The sequence below is a fragment of the Pelophylax lessonae genome (assembly GCF_965119305.1).
Source record: "Pelophylax lessonae genome assembly, chromosome: 2".
NCBI lineage: Eukaryota > Metazoa > Chordata > Amphibia > Anura > Ranidae > Pelophylax > Pelophylax lessonae.
Genome location: NC_138769.1, coordinates 365,836,012 through 365,853,988, shown reverse-complemented (window position 1 = coordinate 365,853,988; position 17,977 = coordinate 365,836,012). Strand labels below are relative to the sequence as shown.

Genomic DNA, 17,977 nt, shown 5'->3' with positions numbered 1-17,977 from the left:
AAGCTAATGAAAAAAAAAGTAATGCAGACTGATCGTTGGATGGATAGAGAGAGTTGTATAATTGCTCAAATGATTATAATATGCTTTTAGATAAATTGATTTGTTCATGTAATTGCAGAAATGTATATCTTACAATGAAAATGTACACACTACAGTTCTAAATGCTTTTAGTGCACTATCTGTGTTTCTCCCTTCCCCTAAAAACATTTTGATCACCTAGACTGATATTTTTCACAGCAGTGGAATGAAATGGTAGCAAGCATAAAAAATGAGTTTAAACTTCCACTGGGCTTTCCAATAATACAACAGATAACACTGTTAGGCTTTTCTTATTTTAAATTATTCCAGAACATCTTACATAGTATCCTTAGCACATGGAGATTAGATGCACAGAGTCTTGTGATCTTTCGCCATTCAACCCACGGACATGCAGTAATGCTAACACAGCTTTCTACGTCAAAACATACTGTACAAGGCAGATAGAAGTGGTGTGAATATCAGGAATATAAAACAAGGCCAGATTTAGCTTGTTCTTTTTTCATCTGGTGTGCTTCATACTGGATCTGGACAAAGAACTCTGAGATGCACTGTGATAGTAGAATTCACATTGCAAACCTCAGCTTTAGCATAGGAACATAGGATTACATATAATAAGGCAAATGGAAAAAACGTTATCTACTCCATAGACTCAACCTTTGTTTTATAGCTGTGCATGGTTATCTTACATTTTAATAATCCCCTGCATGCTAGCCACAGTTTATAGCAAGACTGTCTGCTCTGGCCTGAAAAAAAAGGGCAGAGCAGCAGCTCTGACCATCAAACCAATAGTAGATTTCTGATGTAGGGTTGTATATTTGAAACAATGTCATATTGCATGCACAGGAGAAAGTGAATAAAGCATTTATGAGACAAAAAGGTTAAAGATGAACTTCAAGCTAATCAAATATTGTCAAGTGGCATGTGTATTCGTACTTGAATCTTGGTGTTTTTTGTGTATTTCTTTCAGATATGTGCAGTAATCCGGCATTGAACAACTCCTGTGCTTTGCCCCTGTGCAGGAGTTTTATATAATAAGGACCAGACACTGCCTCCCTCTCTCTCTGTGCCGGGTGACTGGTCTTGTACCCACCCCCTTGTAGTTTCCTGCAGGCAGCCTGTAGTGGGTGAGCATGCTTAGACCCACCCACAGCTCTTCTCTCTGCACAAACTATATGCAGCACAGTGATGACATTTTATTTTTACAAGCCCCCCCAGGTAACTACCCACCAACAGAATTAGGGATTTTCTAATAGGTGTGCAATGACAAAGATGCAAGCGCCTGTGGTGCTCAGTAGTGCTCGGGGATTAAAGCCTAGCTTTTACAAGTTCATTTCTTGCCTATCTTGTAAATACACTCACCGACCACTTTATTAGGTACAACTGTTCAATTGCATCATAACACAAATTGCTAATAAAGCCAATCACATGGCAGAAACTGTTTGCATTTAGGCATCTAGATGTGATGAAGATGACTTGCTGAAGTTCAAACCGAGCATCAAAATGGGGAAGAAAGGGGATTCAAATGACTTTACTATAAAGAAAGGAAATGCAATTATAACCCATACATTAGTGTAGATGTTAATTCTTCTCCTACACTTTTTATGTACTGTACAATTTTCTCTTTTCATAAAAATGATAGTGCCATTCATGCATTCCTTGCCTAACACCAAAGCTGCCATTTTGAGGTATTGCATATCTGAGAATACAAACTGACGTTCACATCATTGCTTCAATTAAGGGTGTGATCATGTGGCAGTAATGTGCAGCCAAGTAGCACACTGTATAAACATGTGCCATCCACTCTGCACGCGATGTAAAATAAAAAATGTTTGAATGACTGTCACATTCACATATACACATATGAACTAATAGCTCGAAGAAGTAAACCAACACTTGACGAGCTATAAGACGTATTGTCTCTATACACATAAGTGGAGTGCATTTTGATAGTATACTCTTTCCGTAATGCTTCAATGAGTTTCTGTCGAAAAATAGATAGAGCAGGTTAGTGGACCAATACTCCCACTGAAAGTTTAGTATCCTTATACATTGTTACAAATTAATAAGCAGCAAATAATATAAGGTATGGGCTGACAGATTAATTAATAAACCATTACTTAAAAGAACATAATTAAATATCTTTCAGGTTGACCTACTATGTGATCTTTCCTAAGTATAGCTGATAAGTGTATTTAAAATTGGATTACCTTCCTTGTACAGTATGCATATTCCCCTCTCTGGTGGAGCTAACCATGGGATTCAAATGGCTTGTGTGTGTCGGATTTAACCCTTCATTAAGAAAAGGTTCACTTGCAAAACATTAATTTTAGCTGAGGCAGCTGTCAACAGGGGGTAAATCTCTTGCTAAATATTAAAACCTCGCATGCAGCACCGATCTTTCTAGGCTGTATCGCTAGGCATCTTTTAACGAATACAGCAGCTTGGCTCGTCTCTCACGATCATAACTAGGATGTCTCCTGCGGAATAATGTGGATCTCTTTGATTTATGTGAAAACTCACCCTCAATCCATTTCTCTTTATGGGCTCCCGTATGACTTTCCAAACTTGCCCACAATAATGTTTGACCTTAATCTGTATATTGTCTCCTTAGGTACTTAAACACATTTATCATGTCGGACTTTATGTGCAGTGGAAAACTCTCAAAAGTGTATCTGGGGCACCATAGCAGGTGACTAACCCTTTCTGTGCTATGGAATGCTACATGGCCTGAAACACTTGATTTGGAAACATAATACAAATAGAGGGAAAGAGTGTGAAGCACTTGAACCAGCCTTAACTCATCTTTTATGAGTTTTGAGAGACTAATGACAGCTGGTTTCCAACTGATTTGGGACTACTACAAATTACCACTTGTTTTATTTAATAAATAAAGCTAAATATATCATTTAAATCAAAAAGATTGAGTCTGCAATGTGTTGCCTATATTGTACAAAATACCTTACATTTAACATATCCCATTAATCTTTTTTATTTCTCTAAAACAAGTTAATGCTTCCGTTTGTTTAAGGTATCCTTTAAAGTACAGAATATTTTCTTTAGATGTTAACCCCTCACTAGTTAAGAGTGTTTTTTTACATCAATGTACCTGAAAATGTAATACAATCTCTATAAAATTACAGCTTTAAACAGATTGTATGTAGCTGTATGTTGAAAAAAGAGCAGGCTGGGTGGGACAAATCCATTCTATCTGTTGTCACAATCTCTTTCTTTCCATCATTACTGCCTAATTCACAGGCCAAGTATCTTGGTCTCCAGACATTGAATTCCATCATTTGTATCAGGATTCTTAGATCCGAGGAGCAGTACAGGGCAATGAATTCCTTACGCAGCAGTCAAAAGGGGTTAAGAGCCACTGTTCCAGAACCCTGACCCCATCTATCACTGGCTACCTATGTGCCCATGATTAATTCATCTCATTCACTTGAAAGGTTGTTTCCTCCTTCTGTCCTTGTCAAGGGATGTCCCCACTGAGGGTGGAAGATTTCTCGCTTTAGGATGTTTTTATGAGGTTCCACTTAGAGGATGCGATTGCACACTAAATATTATTTATTGTGCTTAGCCTTTGTGCATTTATTTCCAGTGGGAGGGAGACACAGCTGGCTTGTTTGTCTGAGACAGCTAAATTCACTCAGCGTTTATCTTTCTCTCTCTTTCTGTTCAGTGGAGGGGATATGGCTGGGCTGGGGCCCTTGGGGAAGATGCTCAGTGACGTGTTCCAATGGGACCCAACAAAGAAGTAGACAGTGCAGCAACACAAGTCAAGCTGGAGGAGAGTGTAAGGGACAGCAAACGAACACGAAGGAGTGCAGTAATCCAGAATGTCCAGGTAATTCGGCTTTTGGAATGAGGCAATGTTACTGCTAAAAAGCTGCTCCATGCTTGAAAAGAAAAAGACATGGCAGAGGTTATGCAAGAATATGAATTTTATTTCCTAAATGTTCATGCAGGATTATGTAGGAAAGATTTAAATGTGCCCCCTTAGTTAGCTGTATTTACTTTGTCAGAATCTGACTCATGATGGCCATAGACAGCAATTTTATAGAAATCCCAACCAGCTTTTCACTAATGGATTAGGAAAATTCACCAACGTCAGTGTCAAAACCATGATGGATTAAAGTTATCTCTACTTGATTGCATTTATTCCATTCAGTTATTTTAGCAACCAAAAGCTAGTTGAGAGTAATTCAAATTAATTTGCAGTTTTTATTTTTAAGGCTTAAGCTGCAGGTCAAGGGTAAGATGTCACGTGATGATTGATACCCTATCAGCTACAAAGCCATGTAGATGTTTCGATTCCTCATATCTAGGAAGCTCTATTATTGCACACTGTTTTGTGCTCACAGTAGCTGGGAGAACCTGTGAGGTCACAGGTCGGCAGATGTCAATCTTCTGCTGACATCTGACTCCTGACTTTGAAGTTGAGAAGTCAGATTTAGGAGAATAAAGTACATGTCAAGCCAAAACTTTTTCTCTTAGTTTTGGATAGATTAGACAAGTGTTAGATTCTCTGCGAGAGATTCCCTTCCACTGTCTATCTTCTCAACAGTGTTTTACTAAGGAGAAAGTGAGTGGAACTCTCCAACAGCAACTTTGATAGAAACAAAAATGCTTTTCTTGTGGAGTGGAGAAAGGAAAGAAACCCTTTCAGTTTTTTATTTATTTATTTATCTTTATGTAGTCCCCGTTGCACATTTACTCTCTTTCTGTCCTGTGTCTGTGTGGCTGTTGTAGGCAAAACTGGAAGTGAAGGTACATTTCTCTATCAGTACCCTGGATAACAGTAAAAAACCCACAGATGGTATAATTCTCACTTGTTCTATACAAAACTACAATATTAGAAATAGTAGGTTATGGGCTAAGACAGAAAGGTTCCACAGCCAATATAATTGCTATATTACAGTATATCAAAAAAAGGCTGTTACTTAACTAGCTAATGTGATAGGTAATGAAGATATCCAACTCTTTGGAACACGGGAAACATTTGAAATGATATATAGAACTAGTGCTGTATGGGATTAAATATGTGATTGAGACACTAAAGTAATTGCATTTATGAGCATGTTATTTGCCTTTTAAAGTGATATAAATAAAAATGTTTGATCTTGTACTAATATTAGTTGTATTGATTGGGATCCAAAACTGGAATACAGAGCTTTAGCTTGACATATACTTTAAATAAAGCTAAAAAAATAAAGCTAAAAGACATATACTTTAAATAAAGCTAAAAAAAATGGGCAAATATACGTTCTTCGTGAGTCAGCCTTCATTTATCATTATTTAAAGTGAATATTTGCTTTGTTAAGCTTTAAACAGCAGGCAGAGAGGTAGCTGTACTCAGAGATCTCTGAGAGCCCTAAAACCCAGGGAGCTGTAATATACAATAATGACTTATGTTACTGACATTGTATATGACCTTGCTTCACTAACTGATAGCAAGATGAACAAGAAGGCAGGACCTAGCACAAATTTAGGGACAGAAGATGCTATATGCACATTTGGCTCACCCGGGGCTATGCATGTGGGTAACTGTTGTAGGTGCCTGATTTGCAAAGATTCTCTCTAATTTAGAAAAGATAAGACAAATCTTCAAATTCTTGCTTACGCCTAGACATGCCTGGTTCTTTTTAATGTTGGTGCAGCACTTGGTATCCTATATGAAATGGTTTTAGGGAGGCAGAAATGCAGCATTCTGTGGCCCCAAAGTCCCTTCTGGAAGCGTAATAGAACACTATTGATGGTAGAAAAGACATCATTTGGATGATTTATTTGTATATGATAGCTTTCAATGTGACTGGTAAGCACGCTAAATTACCTGTGTAAGCAGCAGATTCAGATACTAAATTAAGTCAAGCTTACACTTAAAATTGTAATGGCTTTCTTTCAAGGTATGTAACCCCTTGATGACAGCTGCTCAAAAGAAATGATAGTGTTACAAATGTAACAACTGTCTACAAGGAGTTAAAACCCTCGTTAACAAGTGATTGAACTCTCACTTATAGCCTTGGCAGTAGAATCAGATAGCAGCATCTCAACCTACTAAAAAACTTTTGTTCAACACACTCAATTACACCTTGAGATTACTGAAATAATTAACAATCTGGCTTCTTCCCATTGACACATAGATAGTTCATATTTTATTCTCTAGACTGGTTTATAAAATCTCTTTATAGGATTTCTTCCTTTTTTCCTCCATGTATAATCCAGCATGAACTGTTATTTTAGTCCTCCCCATCCTCTTCCTCCTTGTCTTCTGTTTCAGCCATGTTTTTTTTATGTTAATTTTCCTCCAGCCTTCTGCAGTCCAGCTACAAATGAAATTGTAGGGGCTCATGCTCGCAAGATTTAACCCTCTGGTTGACAACTGTCTCATTTGAAATGCAAATTAAATAAACTGATTAGAAGTCCAACTTTAGCAAAAATGTTTGATTTTAGATAGTGTAGGGAAATGATATAAACTCTTTCTGTTGTTTTACTACTGTATGTGTCCTTATTGAGTAGATTAAGTAGATTTCCCCTCACTTTCTCTACCAGTGAAAGGGGGTGTAAGGGCATGGAAGCAATGGAAAGGACAATAGTACTTATACTACCTGTACTACTAGCCTTTGCATTAAGTAGTACCTAATACAAAGATAGTAAAGGGCTAACTAATTTTCAAGGGCTAACTAATTCTACTAATCTTTACTCAGCATTTATGAGTTGGTGTATCGAGAGCTGATTTCTGATGGATTGCTGATTGATTGCTGATAAGTTGCTTGGATAAGCAAAAAAAAAAATTTCAACATTAGAAGTTCAGTTCAATTTGACCAACTACAGTATTACTAGCTATACCATGACCTGGATAAATGAGAGCCTTCACAGGAATAGAAGCGATGGATAAACCCTTCAATGGGGACGATGATAGAAGTTTTAACCTAAAGTCATGAAAGATTAGAACCTCTCTAAAAAGTTCTTATTGTTGCCTGTGCCACCCTGTGCCTATGGCCCCAATTCTTGTTCATGTGCCACTTGGGGACACAATGCTAGAAGAAAGCTCCTGGAATCATAAACAGCAATAAAACCTGCCAGAGAATTAAGAATTCCTCACGTCACAAAAAACAAATGCTTTGGCTGGAGATAGCTGCAGGTGTCAAAAATATGGATTGGCAATTGAAATTGTACATATAGTGGGGCCTGGCATGATATTTTAATCACTGGTTAGTTAAAAATGTATTTGATTAAATTTTCTTAATTTATAGTACATTTCACTCGAGGCAGTTGTCAGTAGGGAGTGAGCCTCTTGCTCACAAGTGATAAAAGTCTCCACCCATATTGTTGCTGTTTCATCCCTACATTCGTAAAATGTATCCTGTTTCCAGAGACAGCTGTCTCCCTCTTTCACTCCCTCTCTCCTTTTACATTTTTCCTTATTTCCTTGAAGTTCAGCTTCTCTATACTGTATAATTCAATATTGTAAATTGATAACAAAAATCATCAACTTTGCAGGCAATCTTTATCATTTCTCTGAAGTATTTATGAAGATAGAGCTTTATAAAATATGAACTGGCATAGGCTGTCTGTAAGGATGCTTTCTTAATGGCATGATAAATGGGGTTGAGCGAACCTGCCTAGGTTTGATCCACAGCCATGTTCGCGAAATGTGAAAAAATTCAATTTTTTCCATTCTATTGAAGTCTACAGGGGTGAATCTTAATATTTATTTAATTATTTTTGTTGGGCTAAAAAGAGACATAGGAAGCAGCATACTGTCATAGGGACATGTACAGATAACACAATTATACTAAATAATGTGAAGCAGGGAGAGGGCCTTTTCATTTAGCTTAAAGTGATTGTAAACAATTACCTTGTAAAACAATCTATTCAACTTAAAATAGGAATAAAAGCCAAAACATTTGAATACAGATATAAAAAAAAGCATTATAAAAACCTTTTTTTATAATTGATCACATTCCCTCTGTTCCCAGCTGCATAGGAGGTGGGGGGAGGAGAAGCATCAGTAAACTGAGCTTCTCTGTGAATGGCTGTGCAGGGGAGGTATATAAGGACAAGTCTAATCTTTGGAGGAGAGCAGGTTGAGTTCCAAGCACATAGAGAACTGTCCACATTGTATTCTCCTGCTTAGTGTGTGGTAAGTTTTTAATAGTAAAGCAGAGGGGCTTGCAGGAACATCAGGGATTTCACACAAAGGAGTCAATACAAAAAGAAAATGATACCTTTTCCTACATGTACATAGCACAGCAGGCACATATCAGGTAGAGGAAATTATGTGGTAAAAAACACTTTAAGGGTTACATTGAGGGTACACAAATCCTTTAAATAACAGGTTTTGGGGATGTGTAAAGCTGTATATAGTGTTCTAGAACAGCACAATGTTCATGGACAGCCTCACAGAGGAGGAGGAGGAGGAGGAGGAGGAGGAGGAGGAGGAGGAGGAGGAGGAGGAGGGAGGAGGGAAAAGGGAACAGTGGCAGCTGCTCTACTCCTGGGAGGTTGTAAATGTAGACATTTTTGCCAGCCAATCAACTATCTGCTGGGTGTGCTTTGGTTGTATTGGTTGGCCACTTTGGGAAAAACAAGACACACCTGTCTTACCTTCAGTTTGTTTCACCCTACCAGTACTTCATCACCCCTACTACTGTCATGCACAATATTCACATGCAGTACCTTCCTCATATTTAAGAACTCATTCATGCAGAAGCTGTGGCCCATATAGTGTGAAGCATTCATTTATAATAAAAAAAAAGAAAAAATAAGAAAAGTAAAGAGGGTGCCATAAAGGCTAGCAAGCAAGCACACTTGCTGCAGATACAAAAAAGGTGTCCCAAGAAGGACAGTTAAGTCTATGGAATTGTGAACACAGGGGGGTACACAAGGGTATGAAGCTCACCACACTACAACAGTAAGGCCTCATGCACAGAGGGTTTTTTTTTCTCCCCTAGATGTCTTTGCTTCAGCGGAGAAAAAAAGCAGATAAAATACGCACATAAAGCTGCGTATTGCAAACAGGTTTAGGTGCGTTTAGGCATGTTTAGGCATGTCAAGCGTTTGGGCATTCATTGATTCCATTGCCCAAAATACTCATTTATTCTGGCCATTGGAATGAATAAACGCTCAAGCGCTAGAAACGCGTAGCATTTAAGTATGCTTAGATAGGTTTTTTAAACGCATTCAGCATGTTTTCTTCCCAAAAGCTCCTCTCTTAAACATGCTGGTGGTGCTTTTTTCCCCCAACCTCTAAATGCTCCTCTTCTAAACTGTCTGTAAATGTCTATGTGCCCAAGCACATAGAGGTGTGTTTACAGGCTGAAAAAACCTCATGTAAATGTAGCTTTTTTTACATCCAATGTGCATGTTGCCTAAGACATTAAAGCTGAAGGCTGGGAAAAAATAATATAATAAAACCTCTAATGAAGCATATCCCAGGTTCATATAGCTACCGGTTACTACCCACAACTGTGATCTTCTGGTTCTGCATGGAGAAGGGGCTGTGACTGTGAAGGATCACACCACTTGCTTTCCTCCCCCTGTTCCTTCTAAATATTTTCCTAGAATTTGTTTGAATGGCAGACAGCAGTCCTGTCATTTATCTGCCCCTCTATTCACAGAACACCTAGCATTCTGGGAAAAAAAATACTAGGAGTTTTGTGAATGGCCAAAAGGAAAAGGTGGAGACAGTGTGATCCTTCAGAGTCGTAGCCATAGCCTTTCATCACTGCAGTGCCAAAAGATTACAGCTTTGAGGAGTTTATGACATTACTGAAGGGAGATTAACTAGATGACTTGTGTCTTTTTTAAACCAGACTGCCTATGTAGTGATTGCATTATTCAGCAGCCAGAAGGACCTGAAATACACTTCATTAGAGGTACATTTTTGTACTAGTGCTGTATGTCCCCAAAAATGTAGGTGGCAGTATAGTAGGTGATCTCCGAGGGCACATGGCTCAAATCTAGCACCATTCCTTGCATTCTATAAGCTGCGTGTAGATTATGTAGCTTAAGCCCCCGTAAAACATCAATCAAGACCTGAACACCTACAACAAAATACAGTTGAGCTTGTGTAAAGAGCAAGATAGCTAGCAAATGCTTATTATAGTGTTGATGATTTCACTGCCCTGCAATACACTTGGGTAGTACTGTGCTTCAAGGGATTAGTCACAATTACTACCACCTGTGTGCTTCTTTTTCCTTCTTCCACATTTCAAACCATTCAACTCTTTCTTAATACCTAATGACATTTTCAGTTTTCTGTTTTTTTATAATGTTTCGCAATCAAGTAATTCTGCTCACATTACACTTCTTTTAATTCGTATTCCTTCTGCTTAATTCCCCATTTATGCTCCTCTTCATTCTGTATTCTGTTTACGCATCTTACTATTTTCTCTGATTTCTACTCTTTTATCTTTTCTAACTTTCCTCTGCCCTGTCCTCTCTTGATATCCTTCTGTGATCCCGATCCTGTTTACACTTTCCTCTGCTTCCTGCCCCCTTCACATTCTCTAGCTGATGGAAAATGGGGCCCGTGGAATCATTGGAGCTTGTGCTCCAAGACATGTGACAGTGGCTGGCAGCGTCGCTACCGGATGTGTCAGGGAACAGGATTGCAAGGATACCCGTGCGAGGGCTCCGGGGACGAGGTCAGGACGTGCAATGAAAAGAAGTGCCCAGGTACCCACTCTCTGCATCTGCTGTATGTGCTGAGCAGACATGCCCATTCTGTGGAGGTTAGAGATTGCTTTATAAGAAGTCCTCTGTGTGACTCACACAGATGAAATCACACACACGGATATGTGCAGATGTAATGAAATACAAAGAGCATTGATGTGTAGTTACCCTGAGCAATCAGTCCATTACTATCCTATATTTGTTTTATATAATGAGAATTGTGGTCACAGCACATCACTACTCTTTGCCAGTGTTGCTAAATAATGCTTATTGTATAACCTTATAAGATTCTTAATAAGTTCTTGAAAACAGGCAACCCTCCTTGATTGCAAATGTAGTATCACAGCCAGGAAACATATCGTGATTATTAATTTCACCTTAAATAGCATACCAGGTTTATTAGATTTAGAATCAACTACAATGCATGAACTATGTTTTCCTTAACTATAATATAGGAAATGTTAAACCATAAAATATTTTCCTTGGAGTTGATTGAGGTATACAGGATTTAGAGACATTTGGTTTATACTGTCTCCTACTGGTGGCTTTGGGCACTGGCAAACGAAGAAAAAAAAAAGGTTACCAGCCTGGTAAGTATATACCCCCCCCCCCCCACTCCTACAATACCTAACTTTTGCAACAATGTAATGCCATGAACATGATCATAAACACAGAGGGGTGGGCTCTGTTTCCAGAATAGAGTACCAAAAACTCTGAGAAATTAATTTTACGGTGAATACAAGAATCCCTCATTCTTTGAGGGACACAGGATTCAGAGACATTTGGGATGTCCAAAAGCAGACCAAATGAGTGGCAGGCAACATACCAAACAAAAAAGATTAACAAGCTCTACTACAAACAAACTGGGAACTGCCGATAGCTCAAAGAGCTGCCTAAAGGACATAATGCCCAAAGGTAGCATCGAAAGAGGCCTGAACACCCACTGGCTAAAACATAACAAAAGTGTGAACAGAAGACCAGATGCCAGTCTTGAAAATCTGAGAAGCAGTTGCCTGATGCCGAAAAGCCAGGGAAGCACTTACAGATCTGGCAGAATGCACCGTAATAGGAAAGGTTGGACCCTGCTGCTTAACACCACCAGCTTGAATGATGATCTGTCTGAGCTATTGAGAAAAGGTGGAATGAGAAGCTGGTTCCTTTTTACAGGGACTATCAGGGATAATAAAGAGTCAGTCATTCATAAGAAAGGCAATGGTTGCAAAACAGATGTGCACAGTGTGAACTACATCCAGACAATGAATAGAAATCTCTTCATACTGGGACTGAAGATAGAGATGGAAGTACAAACCCCTGGTTGAAGTAAAAGGCTGAAGCCCCCTTGGAACGGAAGGAGGCTCTAGGCCTTAATTATGCCTTTTCCTTGTTTAAGACCAGAAAGTGTTTTTTACTGGACAAAGCCACCAGTTCAGGCAGACACTTCACAGAGGTGATGACAACAAGAAAAAGTATGAGAGTGAATAGGGACGAGGAATTCCTAATAGGCTAAAAGGGCTGTTTCTTAGGTGCAGAAAGAATAAATTTCACACAGGTAAGCACACAGGGTAAGTGACACGAGAAGCACCCTGTATGAAAGTTCTCATTAAGGAAAGAGTGATTGGTGGTCCTTGGAGCAAGACTGTAAGATCTGGGATCTGAACCTTGATAGTATCCAGTTTCAAGTGGTAATCCAGCCCTGATTGGTTAGGATTTGTACCACTAAGTATTTTCTCAGATGAAAGTTATTTTACTTGCACCAGACAAAGTATGCCTTCTATATGCAATGGTAGACCTTGTGGGAAGTAAACTTCATGGCTTTCCCCGTTGAATGGTCAATGACTCAGAAAGGCCTTTGTCCTTCAAGACCTGCGATTCAAATACTACGTCATTAAAGCCAGCTCAGGGAGCAATTGCGAGGGATCTGATCAAATCAGAGTAACACAGTCACCTGAGCTGCCTGGAGATATAAGGGTCTCCAGAATTCCCTCTATCCTATTCTTGCAAAGCAGATGAGGAAGGAGCTTAGGCAAAGGCATAGATCAGGTTGTATTGACCCCACTGAGGCACTGGAGCATCCACTGTTTTGCCACAGGATCTCTGCACCTGGAGACAAACATATTCAGTTTTTTGATACATTTGGAGGCCAGTTGAATCACATCTGCAATTCCCTACCAGTGACACAGGTTCTGGAGTGGCCAGCTGAGTAAGTTTGCTAACTGTCTACACTTGGGATGTGGATGGTGTACAGGACTATAACGTGAATCATGGCAAAACTCCTTTTTTCATCCAAATGGTTGATGTATGTCAGTGCTGTGGCATTTTCTGGCTGAATTCTGATTGGAAGAACCTCACGTTAAGGTGTCCAGCATTGTAGAAACAACCAAATCATTTAAAAGTTAAAAATATTGATCAGGTGTCTGGATTCGTCCAGTGTCAAAGTCCCCTGCGCTGACAGCCTGTCAGGCTGGCATCTGTTGTGGTGATCTTCCAAGAGATTGGAGGGAAGTATTTCCCCCACTCTAGTTATTGATACCTGAGCCAGCAGGCCAGGGACAACGTGATCTTTGGTTTTAGGCAGATCAGTTTGTCTAGAGATTGAACTAATTTGTCCCTCAATTACTGAATCCAAGTCTCTGAGAGGAAAGTTTTTCTTGGGAAAAATTGTTACTTGAGCTGTTACTAGGAACAGACCCAGATATTCCAAACAATAGGTCAGCTCCAAAGCAGGCTTCTGAAGGTTTAGGATCCAACAAAGCCCTTTTAAGGTCTGAACCAACTGCACTACAATGTAAATCAGGGTCTGTGGTGATTGCCCCCTCAATAGGAGATCATTCAGATATCCCATAATTAGAAAGCATACCAAGGCAAATATGGGAGCTGGAACCCTAACATAGCAAATGACAGGACCATGAACTGAAAGTGCTAAGGCAAATCAGCAAAGCAAAGAAATAATTGATCTACTGGAAAAAAAAGGCTCATGCAAGTGTACATTCTTGGTGTCTACAGAATCCAGAAAGTCTCCCTATTGAATAAAGGCTATGAGAGACCTGGTAGGTTACATATAGATCTTGTGGAGCCGAATCAAGATATTAGGGTACGGTCCTCTGTAGTCAGAATTAGCAATTAAAAAAACTAAGATAGACTCTGAGGAATGTAAGGACTCATAAAGGGGACAGCTTTCCAGGCTGCTGGTTTTGTGTCTTTCAAAGGAAACACTGCAGTCCACCCTGAAATGGCAAGTGGAGAGAGTGGATTCAGTTGGTTCCCACATGTTGCACCTAAAACAGAAATTATGCAGCTTCACTACAAGGTAAAAACCTTGAGCGCTTATGAACTGACTGCTGCTCTTTTATTTGCCAGTGTCTGGATCATTCTGTAGGCTGCAGTATAACCAAAATCTCTCTGAAATATGTATCCCTCAATCAATGAGATAGAAAAGAATGTTTAAAATGTTGGAAACACTCAGATTTGCAATGTATGCCACAATTCTAATTGCTTAAAAATGTATCCTTATATCTATAAATTACCATATAGCCCATTTACACTTGATTGTTCCTTTGCATTTTGTTAATGCATATGTGTTAACATACGTTGTGTCAGACGTATGTTACAATAATTCAGCCTATGCATTTTGACTGGGCTGCCATTTCACAGGAACAGACCAAAATGTAAGGGGGTCTTAGTGCATTACTGTGCATTGTGGTGTGCTGCAACTCATGTACATCGGAGCTCTGTTGCCAACTTTAAAGCTGTATTTCAGCCCCAATTGCTAATGCTAATGTATCGGGTGGTACAGATATATATATATTAGTGGGGGTCCCTGAGATCTGAAAGTTATTTCAAGATTTCCTTTGTGTTAAAGAGGTTTAGAAAGGCAGATTTATGCTATTATTTAGGATGCAGCTATATTAGACTACAATTTCCATATGAAATTAAGTTATAATTTTATCCAATGATTCTCATTGTTAATTAAAATAAAGGTTAAAGTTGATGTATTCATTATTATTGTGCAACTTTTCTGCAGTACCTGCAGTGGCCCTTGGTCATTGATTTCATTACACCATGCAGTGACGTGCAGTTATCCATGGCAACCAACCAAATATCAGCTACCAGCAGTTTTGAAAAGTCATACTAGTAAAAGTTGGTTTCTGCTAGATTGCTTTGGATTACTGCTTGTTACATATTATTGGTTGTAGCTTTTAACTTAATTACTACTCATAATTTACTGAAAAATATTAGCGCTGTATGTGTTATCACGGTTATTAGAATTCCAGCATGGATTATTTAAGATGATTTCACACAATTTCCTTTGTGCACTTCCTACTTTCCTTGCTTTGAATCCAATCCCAAATGATCCCTCTGTCCTCCATCACCTTGGTTCTCTGCACCTGTGCACATCTGCTGTCCTCTATGTATCAGGCATCCTACACCTCTTTTTTGTTCTCCATGCTTTTTTTTTATTTTTCAAACGTTGTTTCTTTACTCTTCTTTTGTGCCCCTTTCATCCTCTCAGTGAGCCTGCTTTCTCTCTGTGGGCTCTTGCTGACAGGCTAGCAAGCGTACAATAAGGGAATAGCAATGAGTGTTCATGTTTCCTAGGAAGGTCACAGCGTGCTTTTTACACATATTAAAGAAGGCCAGATTCTCTGCATAGCCTCCCCTATGTCAAATACAAGGTGTATAACATGATTGGAAGCTGTGAGATCTTGTCTTCCAGGCTAACGATAACTGAGAATTCATGTTGGGTTGGGCTGGTAGCTTCTAGTTGCATAGTATTGGGTTATTTCATGTAACTGCTTCTCTTCCTCACAGCGTTACATGAGATGTGCAAAGATGAATATGTCATGTCTATGACCTGGAAGAAAGCAGCCGCAGGCGAAATTGTTTACAACAAATGTCCTCCGAATGCCACAGGTCAGTTTCGCTTCACCATCGTAGGTCTCTTTTATTATCCCGTTGCCTATTTATCTCATCTCTATGCCATTTTAATTGACTGTTTGTCACCCATTCATATGTTCTTTTTCTCATAAATTTTTTTCACCTTTGTGTATTCTTTGTTGCAACTGCTGAACCTTTTTTTTTTCTTTGCAATTTTTTTTGTTTATTGCAGTTTATTTGTCTATCACAGTTGATTTTTGCTGTTATTATATGTTCCACTCTCTTTGCTCAATCAATGTTTGTATTCCTGCAGGTTCGGCAAGCCGACGGTGTCTGCTAAGTCCTCAGGGGGTTGCTTACTGGAGTTCTCCAAGTTTTGCCCGTTGTGTTTCCCTTGACTACAAAAACCTTCACATTGCAGTAATTACAAATTTTTCTTCTTACTTTTGTGCTAAGTCTGTAATTTGCTTATTTATAAGGTATTGGGATATACATTCATAGCAGAACTAATATTTCTTTAATATTTTTGTTGAATTGCATTGTATTTTATGTCTTTGAATACCTAAAATATAACTTATTTTTGCTGAGAAAGCATTTTAGCATGTTTTATCACAAAGCATTACCTAAATTATATGGGAACTCCTACATATATTGCCACATTTTCTCTCTTCTTCCAACCACCGCCTACTTTCTTAATGGGAAGGTCATCTTGCTGTAGTCACATAATCATGTCCCAGCATATTCATAAGATAAAAACAACAGGGCCCACCCATACAAGAAAATCACATTTAATTTTTTTATTGACAGTTTTAGAAAATAATAGCTAGCTGGAGGTTTTATTTTTAAACAATGAATGACAAAAAAGCTTATGTAACAATTATTTATGTTAAACCAATTTCAATACAAAAATGTAGTTACCCTTTAAGAATTTCAATATTAGTGGGTTATACCAGAATGCAATGGTATACTTTTCAAAATCATTTAAGAATATGCAACATTCCTTTTGTGTTGGAAGGGGCCCTCACGACCCTTTATAACTACTTGGCTAGAGCTAGTTAATAATGCCCTGCCCCTGTATAAACTCACCTTTGAACTACGACAAAGCGCACACCTTTTTGATAAGCTGTGGGGTGTCCAGCCCTCTTACTTTAACACACAGGACTTGGGTAACTAAGCTGAGGGGTGAATGGTCTCCTGTTGATGTGAACAAACACATACCTTATTGCTATTGACATTCCTGCATTGTTTCGGTTGAGCTATTTACCACACCGACAGACTTCTTCGTGATAGGGCTATTACTCGTATAATATGGAAGGCACAGTTTGGTTACGTTGCAATCAGTGTTGATTGAATGTATGTTATTCTGTTGCTCTAATTTCTTTTTGTTCTGTCTTGTTGAATTTTTGTTATATGCAGAATTTTCAATAAAAATATCTTAGATAAAAAAAAAAAAAAAAGAATATGCAACATTTAGCATTTGTTTTTGGAGGATAACATTTATTTTGGATAAATGTTCTCCTCCAAAAATCTTCTGTGTATTGATGCAGCTAAAATATTTAGCTGCAGCGATACACAGCAATTTGGAGAAAGTAGAATGTGTTTAAAAAAATATGTCAAACGATTTCTTTCCCTACCACCACTGTTTCAAATAACTCAGCAGACATTTCTTAAATGTTAAATTGTTTAGTTTATGTAAATAAAAGTTAAGGGCCTATTCGTGATTATGCATTTGCAATTTTAATATGCAAATTGTTGACCAAAAATGTTCACCTGTTATATTTTCAATTGCATTTTTGGTTCAGTCAAAAGCATCCTTTTAAGATCGAGCTGGGGCTGCTTTTACTTACTTGCTTACTACTCAGGCCAGGTAGGGTATGTGGTGGTTGGGCTTTTTCTGTTTTGTAGCATCCTTCAACCTGTAAAACCATATGCAAACTTCAGAAAGCAGCACTGTACAAGGTTGGCTCCAAATGGACTTTCTATTGACACCAGTGAGCAGGAGTTTTTCTTTCTTGAAAGTAAAACAGAGAGAAAATACTGTGAAGGGCCTTTTGAAATGGCTCTAAAATAGTCCTATCACCTTGACCCAATCACATGTTTGAGAAAGATGAACATAGCCGTGTAGGAACAGGACAAAATATTACACTGCAATCCCTTGTTCATACTGCATGCCACTGACCATCAACCATGGGTTGTTCATGGCATAGATTCTCTTTGCTTTTTTCAAAGTCATCATTTAGCAACCATAAAAAAAGCCATGAGTCTCTATATGAATTTGTTATGACAACTAAATATAGCGCTACTGGAGTGGGGGGACACTAAATAAATCCCAGGATCCTTGTTTTCTAATTAGAAATTTCTAATTTCCTCTCAGCCAGGCACA

General features: G+C 38.6%; 1 protein-coding gene across 12 annotated transcripts in view; it reads left to right on the top strand.

Moving 5' to 3' along the window:
• The window catches only part of ADGRB2 (adhesion G protein-coupled receptor B2), a 695,259-nt gene that overhangs the window by 467,640 nt on the left and 209,642 nt on the right, over nucleotides 1-17,977 (top strand). For 10 of the 12 annotated variants that reach the window (XM_082246705.1, XM_082246713.1, XM_082246711.1 and 7 more), the window contains 4 exons: nucleotides 3,722-3,886; nucleotides 10,558-10,722; nucleotides 15,529-15,630; nucleotides 15,908-16,014. In XM_082246705.1, the coding sequence (XP_082102831.1) occupies nucleotides 3,722-3,886; nucleotides 10,558-10,722; nucleotides 15,529-15,630; nucleotides 15,908-16,014 (539 nt within the window). The remainder of the gene's footprint in view (nucleotides 1-3,721; nucleotides 3,887-10,557; nucleotides 10,723-15,528; nucleotides 15,631-15,907; nucleotides 16,015-17,977) is intronic. The other 2 variants (XM_082246704.1, XM_082246706.1) reach the window with 2 other exon arrangements.